General features: G+C 49.4%; 4 protein-coding genes across 4 annotated transcripts; 1 reads left to right on the top strand and 3 right to left on the bottom strand.

Annotated features, from left to right (window-relative positions):
- Positions 1 to 585: 585 nt before the first annotated feature.
- On the bottom strand, positions 586 to 2,249 carry Aspvir_008285 (DNA-protein crosslink repair co-factor UBX5; the record flags this gene model as incomplete). The annotated part of the gene is made up of 2 exons (XM_043271458.1): positions 586 to 1,682; positions 1,763 to 2,249. 2 exons carry the CDS (start codon positions 2,247 to 2,249, stop codon positions 586 to 588), a joined length of 1,584 nt encoding a protein of 527 aa, XP_043127393.1.
- A 740-nt stretch (positions 2,250 to 2,989) lies between these two features.
- Positions 2,990 to 5,013, top strand: Aspvir_008284 (AAA family ATPase CDC6; the record flags this gene model as incomplete). Its single annotated transcript, XM_043271457.1, has 3 exons — positions 2,990 to 3,041; positions 3,105 to 3,368; positions 3,416 to 5,013. The coding sequence occupies 3 exons, from the start codon at positions 2,990 to 2,992 to the stop codon at positions 5,011 to 5,013; spliced, it is 1,914 nt and encodes a 637-aa protein (XP_043127392.1).
- A 646-nt stretch (positions 5,014 to 5,659) lies between these two features.
- Aspvir_008283 (GTPase-activating protein RGD2) lies at positions 5,660 to 8,540 on the bottom strand (the record flags this gene model as incomplete). The annotated part of the gene is made up of 5 exons (XM_043271456.1): positions 5,660 to 6,654; positions 6,711 to 6,896; positions 6,957 to 7,052; positions 7,111 to 8,254; positions 8,313 to 8,540. 5 exons carry the CDS (start codon positions 8,538 to 8,540, stop codon positions 5,660 to 5,662), a joined length of 2,649 nt encoding a protein of 882 aa, XP_043127391.1.
- Positions 8,541 to 9,660: 1,120 nt separating this feature from the next.
- On the bottom strand, positions 9,661 to 11,549 carry Aspvir_008282 (amino acid permease GAP1; the record flags this gene model as incomplete). The annotated part of the gene is made up of 3 exons (XM_043271455.1): positions 9,661 to 10,723; positions 10,781 to 11,198; positions 11,276 to 11,549. The coding sequence occupies 3 exons, from the start codon at positions 11,547 to 11,549 to the stop codon at positions 9,661 to 9,663; spliced, it is 1,755 nt and encodes a 584-aa protein (XP_043127390.1).
- Positions 11,550 to 14,305: the final 2,756 nt, after the last annotated feature.

Genomic DNA, 14,305 nt, shown 5'->3' with positions numbered 1-14,305 from the left:
TCTGGTTAAGTGAATGTGGGATTTCCCTTGCGTCTCTGGCGGCAACAACAAGACAACAACAACAGAGAAACAGTCCGTTGATTGGAGCAGCGCGGGGTTCATTTTGCCAGGCGGTGAGGTTCATCTCCGCACTGGTCCTGGACAGATTGGTTAGGCGGTGAACTCATTTCAGATCACTAGCATATGAAGGTGAATGGATAAGGCTGGACAAGGCAGCTTAGATTACAAGGCACAGCGCATTCATCTTAAGATCAAGTTTCATTCCTATCAAGAGATGGGTCGCACATCTATAGTGACATCAATGATAAAGATGCAGTCGTCAAGGCCACATATCACAGTCCTCAAGGTAAGGTCAGTAAACCTTGTTGAGAGAACATGCAACATGTGTTCAATAAGATCATAATCATAGCAGAATGGACAAATCCAGTCAGCATGAAAGAGAGATAATATGTATTACGCCAATGTAGAAACAAGTAGTAGAATAGAAAAAGGCCCACTATTTCTATCACCTGCTCAAATGGCCAAATCCCCGTTCGCAAAGCCTCTAAATTAAGAGTTGGGGTATGTGATGGATCGATCTCGCGTCTATAGGTCTTCAAGGTATCCTATCATGACAGTTCCGTTCTTGAGGCCTGCCTCCTCGATGCTCAAATCGAGCGAGTCGATTAGATTGCGGCCCATTGAATTGAGCTCAAACTCAAACCCTGCCTTTTCCGGTAAGGGGGGGTCAGCTTTGAGCCATTCGTAAATCCTTCTGACAGGATCAGCGAGAGCAAAGCGACGAATGACCCTTCCGGACGGATGGCGAAATTGAATACGCGTAGTAGTAGCAGGATCGGCTGGTGGCTCAGTATGTGGCCGGTTATCCGGAATGGACCAGAACAGTGACGATGCTTCTTCCACTGCCTCCTCAACTAGATCGTCCTCGCCCATAGGGACATCATCAGTAGGAGCGGCCTTGCCTTTGCCCTTGACGTCTTCAGTACTGCGGGTCAAATCGTCCGGATCCTCCACTCTGTGAGTCTGCGCTACCGCGTCTCCCAAGCTATTTCTCATGGCCATTTCCAGCATTTCTTCTTCGGTCATCGTGTCGATGCTCTTCTCCTTCTTTTCGGATTTTCGCTTCGCCACTGGATTTCGCACGTTATGCTTGAGACTGTAACGGTCAAGGAATTCATGAAGCTGCATGAGAAATTCCGCAGGCTTGACCACAGGTGGCCCGGACCAAACTTTCATTTGCTCGCCCGTCCGAGGATCAACGATGGATATATGGGGATAGTTCTCGGAGATATCGCTCGCTTGAAAATAGTATTGAAGATAAGGCGTCGCACGTGAATCATCTTTGGAATACTGCAAAAAAATGAAATGTTCTTTGACGGTTTCCTTGATCCCGGGGTCTTTCCACAAGTCCCTGTTCAATACTTGACAGTCGAATATGGACTGATCCTGTATGTTGACAAGCAACCACTTCTCATTTTCACGACCCTCCTGCCGTGCAAGATCCCAAGGCAACCGCGACATGATGTCAAATGGGGGCCGGTACATCTCTGCTAGCATGTTTTGTTTGCTAGAAGCCTCAGATGCTCCGCCTGTAGCCGCTGCAAGTCTTTCGCGATGCGAGCTCTCATCACCACCTGCCCAAATTTCTGCCGTGTCCCTTTGATTGAATATACCAGGTCGACCTAAAGTGCAGAAAACAAAGTTAGAAGGCTGCCGAAGACAGTAGCGGTAGGGACAATGGAGAATTTTTTGGGAAACTGACTGCTTCTTTGCTGGCGCGCACGCAACTGGCCCAAAATACTCGCATGCATGTCACCGTCGTCAAAGTCCGCCTCCGGCCCTACGAGCGTTTCCGTCGTGCGGGCCATAGGAGCTCTCACACCATCAGAAGTATCTCTCCCGTCACGGTACATTTCTTCTTGTAAACGACGGGCCATAGTTTCATCATCCTCAAACGTCAGCCCCTGTGGCTGCGGGGCTCGAGGCGCAGAACGTGTTTCGTCGATGGCAATATCATCATCGGAGTCAATGTGTACGATACCGGAGTTGTCTTCGTATCCAGCAGGGCGCGATGGGCTACGTTCGGTGGCCGATGGAACCGGCTCCTCAGTCAAAGGCGCACCTCCATTCTCAAAATAGAGTTGCATGGCCTGCTCAATATTGAAGTCGGCCAGCTGCAAATACTGAGTCGCCAGCGAAGGGTTCGAGCCGGTGATCTCTGTGAACTGAGCAACCACGTCGCTTTCCATGATGGAAGAGTGAAACTGAAGATAATAGAGGCAAGGAAGAGAAGGAGGGCGATGTGAGCGATTTCAGTCTCCAGTGCAGGACGATGTGCGATGACTCTCCGTTGAAAGGCAAAGTGATGCAAACAGTTGCAAACCGTAGACTTCGAATGATGAGCACGGCTCGGACATGCGACGGCGTCTCTTGGAATTACTTAAGAAGAAAATGAATATATGCAGTGGGCTCTGATTCAGCGACGAGTACTCGGCAAGGAGAAAGAAACGCTGATGTGACAAGAACTAGTTTGGAAGGAATGAAACCCTCTAAAGTCTGGAGCATTGAGTACTTCCCCGTCTTCAATCATCCACTCAACAGTGACGCACTTGCCCGTGGCCGCGGGCGATCTGATTCTCCGTTGGCGTAAGATAAGGTATACTTGGGTTACCTTACCGTTCATGTGTAAAGTCGGTATTAATAATGGGTAATCTGGTATGTAGCACGTGACACTCGGCTACTATGCCTTTTCAAGGGCGCTTAGACGCGCGACGCGGTGTCTGTAGGAGACGCGTGAAAGCTGTCGCGTAGAAAAGGAATCATGCCTCTTTTGGATGAAGCTCCCGTCCCCAATCCTTCAAAGTGGAATACATAGCTGCAGGCACATGGCAAGCGTATATCTATTGGAGGACCCTCGCACTTACTTCATCAACTCTCTTTTAACCCAGCTCTTTCCGAAAATACAAGGTATCATCGAGCGCACCTGGTAATGGCCGTCTCTGTCCTAGGCAAGCGCCATCGAGGTGCAATTGAGACAGAAGGTACGATAGGCAGATAGCCACCCAGTTTGCCTCAAATTCATATACTGACGGTCTTGATATCAGCACCAGCATTGCCGCTGCGTAGTTCCAGCAGGCGCCGTACGCAACCACCTCGCATCCTCCAGGAAGTCGACGAGCCTTCTGCATCGTCAACGCGCCAATTGCGATCACGAACAAGGAATAGCACATACTCCAATCAAGAAAATGACTCTAGCATCAAGAGCACGCTTGTCGAGACCGACAAGATCAAGCATGTTGTACGCGTCACTAAGACCGCGTCTCCCTCGAAGACCGGTCCCGAACCTCAAACTTCAGAACCGGTCAATGGTAGGCTTATAAGCGGATATATGATGAGTTGGTGCTGACAACAGCAGATGAAAATACAAAACCCATCGAGTTCAAAACCCCCTCAAAGTCCAGGTACCGAGACGCCCTGGAATCGCCGCCAATCACCCCGAAGCACAGAGTGCAGGTTGGAGGCAAGTCGATGACTCCGCGCACACCTCGCCAGATATCGAGCCCAACATCTTCTCAAACTATTTATACGACTGCTAGGCAGCTATTCGCGCGAGGCGCAACTTCCGGTCGATTGGTTGGACGGGAAGCTGAGCGTGAAAAGCTGACCTCATTTATCCAGGAACGCGTTACCTCAAGGAAGGGCGGCTGTCTGTATGTCAGCGGGCCCCCAGGTACTGGCAAGAGTGCTATGGTCCGAGAGGTATGCAGCGGGCTAGAATTCGACACTGTGCAGGTCGCGCATATCAATTGCGCCAGTATGCGAGGACCCCGAGACGTATACTCGAAGCTAATTGAGGATCTCGGTGACGACGGTCAGGTTTTCAGGAAGAGCGACGCGGATAGGCTAAAAGCCATGTTTCTTCCTGACAGGAAACATGATGGTCTGTTCTTAGTTACCTTAGACGAGATCGACCACCTACTCACCGCGGATGCTGGAGTTCTACAGTCCTTATTTGAATGGTCTCTGAGCAACAAATCGCGTCTCTTACTCATCGGAATCGCAAATGCGCTTGATCTGACCGATCGCTCGTTGCCACAATTGAAGGCGAAGAACTTGAAGCCTTGCCTACTACCTTTTTTACCTTACAATGCTAGCCAAATCGCGAACGTAATCACTAACCGCCTCCGGTCTCTGCTGCCTCCTGATCAGGATGTGGAACCGAATTTTGTGCCATTTGTCCAGCCTGCAGCTATACAGCTGTGCGCAAAGAAAGTTGCATCCCAGACAGGTGACCTGCGAAAAGCGTTCGAGCTTGTCAAATCTGCCATCGATCTTATTGAACAAGAGACGCTACAAAAGCTGGAGAAGCAGAGCTCGGGTGCTGATAGCGCTTCCAAAACCATCCTGGTTGAAAATAACAACCTCTCATCACCGGCCAGAACTTCGATATCCAAGCACAACCCCACCATAACATATACTATTATTACGGCACCACGCGCAAGCATCGGACATATAGCTCGCATTACTTCATCTGCCTTTGGGCAAGGAACCGTCCAAAGGCTTCAGGCGCTCAATCTACAACAAAAAGCGGCTCTCTGCTCTCTCCTCGCCTTGGACCGGAAACGGCGCGAGAGTGATATCCCTGGCACACCGTCCAAAACCAAGATGTCGGTCCCTACTATTAAACAAATCTTCGATACTTATTGCACACTGTGTCGGAAAGACAATATCCTCCATCCCCTGACGGCTACTGAATTCAAGGATGTCATCAGTAATTTGGAGACCTTAGGCCTCGTCGGCAAATTCCAGGGCCGAGGCCGAGGTGGAACGGTCTCTGGCGGCTCTGATGTCAGACGCACTCCCTCAAAATCGGGCTGTGGGCCGATGACTCCAAGAAAAGGAATGGATGAGCAAGGCCTCGTTTGCTTTGTTTCCCAGAAGGAAATCGAGAGCCAGATTGCTGGCCCGGGAGAAGGCATTCTCAGAAGATTACTCATGGGTGAAGGTCTGTAATCCCATCAGCTTCAGACTCAGGGGCACTGCAGGACATATCCTTTGTTCGGGACTTTCAAGCGTTGGTTTATTAGCATTCTGTATGGGCGTTTAGGATTGTTGGTTGGATCAAAAACTAAGCATAACTCGAGGACTTTGGGCTGGGCGCTTCTGTATTAGACACCAATACATGGTTATAACGAAAGAGTCGATCAAAATCATGATTTTACAAGATGATACTCCTCGGACTTCTACGAGTAAAGTATACCAGGATGAAAAGGGGGGGAAACAATACTATATAACAAGATTCACAATTCGCTCTCGATAAGTTCAACACGATTTGAGGGGTGGTTTCGAGGAAAAGAACAAAGAGGATAACGGAAGGAATGACGACAGAAGAGTATCTGGATAGACATGATAAAGATACACGATGAAATGGGTATGTGTTAAGGGGCAAAAGGGCTGTATGCATGAATACAGAGAACAGTGGAAAAGAAAACAGAGAATCAGAAAGCAATGCCATCGCCAGCTCGACTAACAAGACCTGCCGAAAGCTCGAGCGGTGATGTTCATATGATCTAACTTTAGTCTGCACGGTAAACTCAAGCCTCGCTCCAATCTGATCATGACAGCGTTGACAGCATGAAGACATCGATGTACTGGACGTCTAATCATCCATAGGTTTATCCTCCAAGGTGACACCCTTGGGTTCGCTCTCAGCAAGGCTATTCCGCTTGCTGCCCGGTTCTAATTCCGCGCTTGCAACGGTAGGGAAGCTGGATCGGTTGCCGAGACCGGGTTTGCGGTTGAACATAGCACCAGAGCGTGGAATCGAGCTGCGCTTTTCCGGCTCGCCTGGAGCTGTCACATAGCCGGGGGTGGGAGTAGGAGTCGGAGAGCCGTCAGAGTTAGCTGCAGGCGGAGGACTAGATGATTCTGAGGCATTCTCTCCGACAGCGGCAGAGGCTGGGGAATCGCTGGATGTGCCATTAGTGGCGCTATCGTTGGTCTGAATGTTCACGTTTGTGAATTGCTCTGCCGTGGTGGGAGATTCAGCGCTGGCCGGGACCTCCAAGCTGCTCCTCGTGGCTGCTCTCCTTTCGGTCGGGCTGGTGACGTGGATTGGAAACCGTCCAGCCTCCGAAGCACCACTGGAGCGGTCCCGCCGATGCTTGCGGGGAGGAGCTGGGCTATTGGCACGACTGCGGTCTACTATAGCACGGTTCCTTGCCTCCATTGCAGCACGGCGATTGCTCTCATCTGTGCTAATGGCACGTGGGCGATTGGATGTTGAGCCTAATCCAAGCACGCTCGATTGACGTTTCAGCTCGCCGAAGATAGCATCCTTGTGAGCGAAGAGGTCACGAATAAGACGGTAGTTATGACGTTCATTCATCGTAAGGCTGTTTTCAACACGAGGGCGGAGGATGCAAGGAGCCAGTGTTTGCGCCAATGCGGAGATATATGCCTCGTCGGCAGATGTTAGGTCTATAAGTCGCGTGAAATGGGTCATGATGGCGTCAAGCGTAGCGATGTTGTTGAGACGAAGCTGACCAAGGGTGCTCTGCAGAACTTTAATCCGTCCGTCTTCCGTCGTCTCATGAGCGGTAGTTGAATAAATGGTCTTGACAATCTCATATACTTGCGAAGAAACAAGGGAATCTAGTAAGAAATTAGCTCAATGAACTAGAACACTTCCACCATTTCTTGATACGAACCAGGTAGTTCAAGAAGGTACAATTTCAACACGCTCGCGACAATGGGTATATCGTATTTCTGAAGGATTTCGTTGTAGTCCGCTTTGCTGTTATTCAATGCATTGCGAAGTTGATGCGTCGCGGCCAAAGAAACATCGTATAGCCAGATCGCGCGGCGTGCCTCATCACCTTCAAGTTCGGGATAGTCTGAGAAGATCGGTTAGCTCAAATGCACTTGGGTAGGCGAAAGGGGTATGTTTGGCTTACGGTTGTCCAAGTACGTCAGTAGAGTCGTCACAAGAATTGGAACTCTTTTCCGATCGGCTCGAGCTCTAGCCTCAAGATCGACCCCGAAATTTTGTTCTGCAAGAGTGAGAAACCGTAGTGCACACGACATAAGGCTATCAGGATGTAACTATACCTTCGACTGATCCGTAATAATTCTCATAGGCTTGGACACGCGGCACAAAACCGCCCGTACGATAGTTTTCCAGTAGATAGCGTAAATCTCCCAGCGGCTGAATTGTCTCTTGATAGAGCATCATGTGATCGACAGTGCTTTGCAAGTTGGGAATGACGTTGCTGATGGCCCCCGAGAAGTCGAGAACGACCGCCTTGATCGCTTTGAGACGATCCAACTCACACTGCTCCATGAAGCGGAGATTCTCCACAATTTCTTCTTCGAGCTTACATCTGATCTGATCCAGTTTCCGCACAGCGGCTCTGTACCGTTCATCGGCTTCGCGCGCCTCCCTTCGTAGCTTATCAGCTGGAGTCTCGTTCGGGTATGGGTTGTTGAGAGGATTCCAGCCCGCGAGCATCTCTGACACGGAAGCAATCGGTGATTCACTGCCGTCTTCACTGGACGCAATCGAGGTCACGCGCATCAGAGGCTTCTTTTTCTCGGGAATTCCGGTGATTTGAAACACTTTTGGGCGCCATTGATAGTTCATCTTGGAGCTGTTGGCGAAAGTGCTGCCTATATTGCCCACGAGGCGCAGAAGCCCATTATCGACAAGATCCTGACCGATTCTCTCGGCATAGCTGATGCTGGTTCCATTCATGTACTTTTGGATATACTCCACGATATCAGCACCGTTGGATGTATTCTGATAAGTCCCAATGATAGGCACTTTAACCTCCCCAACCTTGATATTATCAAGCATGTGTATCAGGAGCTCCTTGAGGTCCTCCGGGGCGTAGACTCGATCTCCCAGCTCGATCGGCTCCTCCTCCTCCTCCGCTTGTTCTTCCGGCAGAACTATCTTGGGGGTCGCCTTGGGACTGGTCTCAGGGCCCTGGAAAGCCAACTTGTTTTCTTCTTCCAAATCCTCTACCACCCGGCACTTGTTGAAGTAGTGGCTTCGTAGCTTCTTGGTGAGTTCCACCTGCTTGGTATGCTCCTTAATCCGGGCCTGAAGATCATCATGGGAGTTCTGAATTCGAGCCTCGTGCTGGTCACACCATCGTCTGAAGGGGGAAACGACGAGTTCACGGATGTTCGACGCAATCTTCTGATGGTTTTTGGAGGCCTCAATCATTTCGGAGCGAACACCTTCATACGCCTGACAACGCACACGATCAGCAAGTGAGCCTCCCTCGAAAGGGCGAAGAACAACCTACCTTTCTCACGCTAGCCCCATCGTCTTTTGCAAACCCTGCTGTCATGCGATCCACGTTGGGCGCGATTTCCCCTAGCTTGAGACCATACTGCTCCTCCGCATCCGCTCGCAAGCTCGCAATGGTGAGAATCTGCCTGTTTTCGGCGACGCCCTGTTGGAGTTTCCCGTACAGCACTCCAAGTCCGGTAGCGTAGTCCGGTGTCCAAAATGAATCCGCGAAACCAGGCATTTTTCGTTCCCAAGGTGTCCACTGCAGCAATCGTCCGGGTATCTTGTGGCAATCTTATCAACCAAGATTAGAGCGACTGCCGCGCGGGGTATCTCGAGGTAGACGGAAGGCCGAAGGAAAGAATGACTTGTGCCGTGCCCGAAACTTAACACAACCACACGCTGAGATACTCTCCAGACTGCTTCAAGAGCAGAAAGGACTAATCAAAATGCGAAAGGGGTAATGAGTGACCAGCCTCGTCCAAACAGATTATTTTTATCGCACTTGCAAATCCCAGGGTAGAACAAATCGGCTGCGAGCAGGCATGGGCTTGAGGAGACTGTATATGAGGGCGCCTAAAGACCGACCAGAGCGGGCGGTTAGCAGGAGTTAGAGCTAGACGAAAGCGAAAAAGAACGTTGACAACGAAATTGAGGTTAAAGAAAGTTCAATTGTACAATCTGTCCTCCGAACGCAACGATAACAGCAACATGGAGTGGACAACAATACAGAGATTAATGAGTTTGTCTCGCTGGCCGAGATCCTGAAAAGAGTCTGGGTTGGTCGTTTGGACTGCCGTCATGTAATTAAGCTACGGTAAAATTACGCGGTTTGGGTTCCAGCCGCCACGTTGTTTTCTCCTCCAACCTCCAGACCTTAGCTGAAGTCTCTATTTTTGGGTATGTTAGATAGGTATGTTGGCTTGGCAAGTCGAAAGATTACGGGCCTTAACACGGGAGAACACTTGTGGCTGATATGATACAAAACTTACAGCACGCGGTAATAGCCACCCACCTTAGCGGTTTTCTTCTCAGTAAAGCCATTACGAGGCATTATTGCCTTAGGCAGACGCATTCTCGGGCCTAACAATGTGGTCTCAACCAGTAGGCGTGGAATACTGCTGGCTGTGATACGGATTGGAAGATATCTAGATTTGCATGATTCAGTAATAATTCCTTGATGATTGGATTGATCTGCGATATCGGACTCAGATTCCCGATACACAGTCATGAATTGAGGTTGTCAAAGCCGAGATAGAGGGACATCATGAATGTACAGATGCAGATATGAAAAATAAAAACATCGCAAGAACGTCACGCGTGTCTCAGAGAAGAGAGCTTCTATGAATTACACATCGTCTTTAGCAGAAGGTCTTATAAACCTTCTTCCATACAGGCCAAGCGGCCTGTTCAGCACGTTCCTCCTCAATCAGATGCTGGATATCCAACTCCCGACGACCAGTGTGCAAGTCCATATCTTTAGCACGCAGGAAGGACGTCTTGTAATAGACCTTGTAAACGAAGTAGAAAATAAGAACAACAGGCGCGGCGAGGTAGACGGAAAACCAGCTCTCAACCAGCCCTCCTGTAGTCATTTCGGCGTAACCGATAGGTGCAAAGCCGACCCAGAACTGGGCAACCAGCACAAGACAATTGAAGATAAACCCAATCCAGGAGCCAATAACACCCGCCTGAGATTGGAAAGCGAGCTCGTTCAAGCTGTGGCCCTGAGCCTTCCAGGCACTGCGGAAGCGGATGTGGGAGAAACAAACAGAGCCCCAGGTAAAGATGGACGAAAGACCTGAGATAGCCATCATCCACATGAATGCATCACCCTGCTTGTTAGATGCGGCGAGGAATCCGAGCAAGCCAAAGGCCGATGCGACAAAAATGGCAAAAAGAGGACGTCCCTGACGGTCGATGTATGCGAGGAATTGGGGTGCTTGCCTCTGCTCGGCCAGAGCCGCAAGGGTACGCGAGGAGCCGTAAACCGAGGAATTACCAACGGACAAGACGGCAATCATGATGACGACGTTCATAACGGAGTCAAGACCCGAAATTCCGGCATTCTTGATCGCAATGACGAACGGGGAAGCTTTGGCATCCGCGCTCGACGAGCCGCCCAAGAGCCGGTCGTCGTCGTACGGAACCAGCAGGCCAACCAGAGTGAGCGACACGATGTAGAACAGACAGATACGCCAGAAAACCTGCTTGACGGCAGTTGGAAGGGACTTGCGAGGATTCGCAGTCTCAGCCGCAGCAAGACCGACCAACTCAGTACCAGCGAACGCAAATGCAGCATTGACGAAGACACTGCAGAGGCCTTTGAAACCATTGTGGAAGGCACCCGGCGAGTGCCAGTACTTTCCACCGATATAGCCACCCTTGGGGCCTCCACCGCAGTTCAGAATGATACCAAGTATACTATTTTTGTTAGTCACATTGGGCGCAGCTCGACTGGGATGTTGCGAGATTACTCACATGAAACCAATAACCGCGATGACCTTGACCAGCGAGAAGACAAACTCGGCCTCACCGTAACCCTTGACACCGAACAGGTTGATTGACACGATGACAACCCAGAATATGGCGACCCAAGCGGCATTCGAGATGCTCGACTCCCAGTAATCAACTGTGATAGACGCAGCGACAATTTCCAGGGGCAAGACGATCAGCCATTGGAGAGCATAGTTCCAGCCCATAGCGAAACCCCAAGCAGGATCGATAAATCGGGTTGAGTAGTGCGCGAAAGAACCGGCCACGGGAAACAGCACAGCCATTTCACCCAGCGCATGCACAGTGCAGTAAAGCATGCAACCGATCAAGGCATAAGCAATCAGCACAGACGCCGGACCACCGGTGGCCAAAACCTTTCCAGAACCGACAAAAAGACCAGTACCTGCTCAGCAAAGACTAGATTAGCAACGATCATCAAAAATCAAAGCGATGTGCGGGATTTCGAGCGCCAGTCCATACCAATGGAACCACCAATGGCAATCATCTGCAGATGACGGTTCTTCAGACTGCGTTGCAGAGGAGAGCTTGCGGTCTTCTGCGCAGCCTGTTCGAGGTCAAAGGTCCCGCCATTTGATCCAGTGGTTTCCGCCGTAACATGTGCGTTAGGGTCCCTTTTGAAGCTGTCCCATATCCGCTGACCCATGCTTCCTTTGGTAGTCTCTGTTTCACCGTAGATTGGGGGAGGGTCGGACACCATAGGCTCCGCCTTATGTTCAATAGAGTCTTTCTCCATGATTGTGTAGTCGTTAAGGAAGCGAAGATAAATGTAACATGAAGGGGCAGGATAAAGTGAAAGAAGTCAGGTGAATAGATTGAGACAAGATGGAGACTAGGAGTGTACTGTCTAGGGTTCAATGCAGACAGACTATTTAGTCTGAGTGAATGATGAGGGAGAGGCAGATGGGTCAGTATAAATAATTGGAAAAGAGGGTTGTCTATGGGACGATCACATTCTCACTAGGTTAGGTAGAATAATCATTTTGCCTCTTTAGTGTCAAGATGCGAAGAACGCTTTCGCAGCAAAAGGAAAAGTCCCCTCATCCAGGCGCCACACAGATAGATAGATACCAAGAGCCAGGATTTCTGTGGTGGGGCTTACTGGCCGATAGCTTACGCTTTGGCGTTCTGTTCCCTAGGTCGGGGGAAGTTAAAAAGGGTGAAATTGACCGGGCCTGGGGTAGACTAGATCCAATTAGACTTTGCTTTGGCGGTTTATTATTTATGATTTTGGTTATTATTATTTATGATGACCCTCGATTTTTGCCATCACCGCTTTGATAAGTTTGAATTATCATTACTCGTTGAACTTACTGTGAACTGACTGCGGGAATAATGACAGACCACGAGCCATTTCAACTCAAAATTAGACCAGCCGTGTCTTGCATCAAGCTAGTCAGGTAATAATAATAATAATAATCATGATAATGATAGAGAATTTGTTAAATATCCTATCGTCTTGGTTAGAATCTCAGACTAACCCATAGACCTAACCAGAAAGCATCTGTTATCATCCACCCATCTATACAATATCCAAAGTAGACCAACGCCATTTCAATCCAGTGTTTCCAGGGAAGTATGGAAAAAGGGGCATAGAAAAGGGAGAGAACAGCATGATTGCATGATTCCATGCACACAAGAAAAATAACATCGAATTAAATATAAGAGGGTGCCATGCAATACAACATCCTCAGCCTAGGTAGCAGGTTGGATTCAGCTTCCATGTATCTAGAATTCTAGATAGTCGCTTGATTTAACAGAGGTTCCACATGGAGTTAGTGCCATGGCTGTACCGCACTACCGCTTCGGGTTAGAGAGCCTATGGGGCACTGGCGAGTGGGCCAGCAGTCTTGGAGTTGGGGTTGGGCAAGTTTCTTGGTATCATATCTCCTGCGAGCCGCGACCGCCGACAACCTGACACTCGAGCAGTTGAGCTGCTCGTGATGTCTCTGGGGATTGGTGAGGATCCATCCTTTTGTGGAGTCGAAACCACCGACTTGCTAAGTTGCTCCAGAGACTCCATACTTATCTATGCATAACCACAGATAGCTATCTAACAGCTCTGTTACAAGGACACTTATCATGACATTGGTAATGGACTGTTGTAACACCTAATCTGGACGACAGAGTAGATATTCCGTTTGCAGAGATGAGGCTCCTATACCAAGGAAATTGCAGACCGCCAAGGATAAGAGAATACTACCTCAGTATTTCTTCGCTTATACAGGTCTCTAGTCTACATGGCGAATGACCTCAGGGCGAATGGTCGATTGCCAACACAATAGGCTGTCTCGATTCTCTAACCTTACTCTGTCATTCGCCGGGATGGTGGCGACATCGCTTATGATTTGTGAATCATGAGTCCATGGTTGATGAGGGCGATAAGGTATGAATTCCTTGGCCTCCTGCCCTTCTGGAGGCTGGAGCAGAAAAGGAGGGGTGGGGCTCACCGGACAAGCCCGTCGCCGCTTTGAGAGGATGAAACCCATTAATCCTCATTGGGAATTAGTCTCCGCACCACTTCTTTCACGCGATATCCTCCAGTAACCAATCAAAAATTCCATTGGCAGTCCTGTAGATAACACATTTCGCTGCTTACCTAGTCTTACCAACCTAGGCATTATCTGAGACCTACAGATCCATGGAAGCTCATGAACCTGATATGCACGGGACTGAACGCCAAAAACCAGGCAGATACGGAATTCTTGTGTTTAGATGTTTTCTAGCATACTCAGGTGATGTCGCTACTTTCCTTCTGGAAGGTCGAGGGAAGAAGGCTGATAACTTGACAGTGCTTACTTCCCGAAAACCATATTCCTGACCATGTATCTGGCTGGCTGTTACAACAACCACACAGGTCTTAAGCCGTGACGCTACACCTGGAGAGCTTCCTACTCGTTCTGTCTCAGCCGTGTTAGGGGATCTCCAGATGCACGGAAGCGCAGTAGAATCCTTGAAGTGGCAGGCGCAGATGCCATCGTTATCACCAGCGCTTGAGCTCTAGGCCCAATCTGGCACGTAATTAATCTGTTCTGATATTCAGTTACCTTCCTCAAATTTCTGAAGGCGAGGGCTTCAACGCGTTCAGTTCAGGTACAATCGAGAGTCCAGGAAGCCTGAATTGCCGGAATAGTGATACTTTCAGTAGCACCGTTCTATCGATTGGTACCTACAAAGTAAGATGCGATCGCTTCGGAATCCGTCGGCCATCTTGCATTACAGCCTGTTGCCCAAATCTTTCTTATGTAGCCTAGGTCACTTTGCCCTGTCAGCACCTTACGACTCACGAATAGGTACGGATAGTACGGTTAAAATTGATCTTAGGATAGTCTATTCTCCTCAGCCACTAACTGGGCATTTGGCCTCATTACTATCTATGGGATTATTGATCACGCATATGCTGGTGAGTAGTGACCGAGGTCCAAAGTACTACACAAGCAGACGAAGACTTTTTCCTCCCTCTGGGGGCAAATTTCTCCAGGAGTCAAATCA

This window comes from Aspergillus viridinutans, assembly GCF_018404265.1.
Source record: "Aspergillus viridinutans IFM 47045 DNA, scaffold_6, whole genome shotgun sequence".
In the NCBI taxonomy this organism is placed as follows: domain Eukaryota; kingdom Fungi; phylum Ascomycota; class Eurotiomycetes; order Eurotiales; family Aspergillaceae; genus Aspergillus; species Aspergillus viridinutans.
This window is presented reverse-complemented; position numbering and strand designations above follow the sequence as displayed.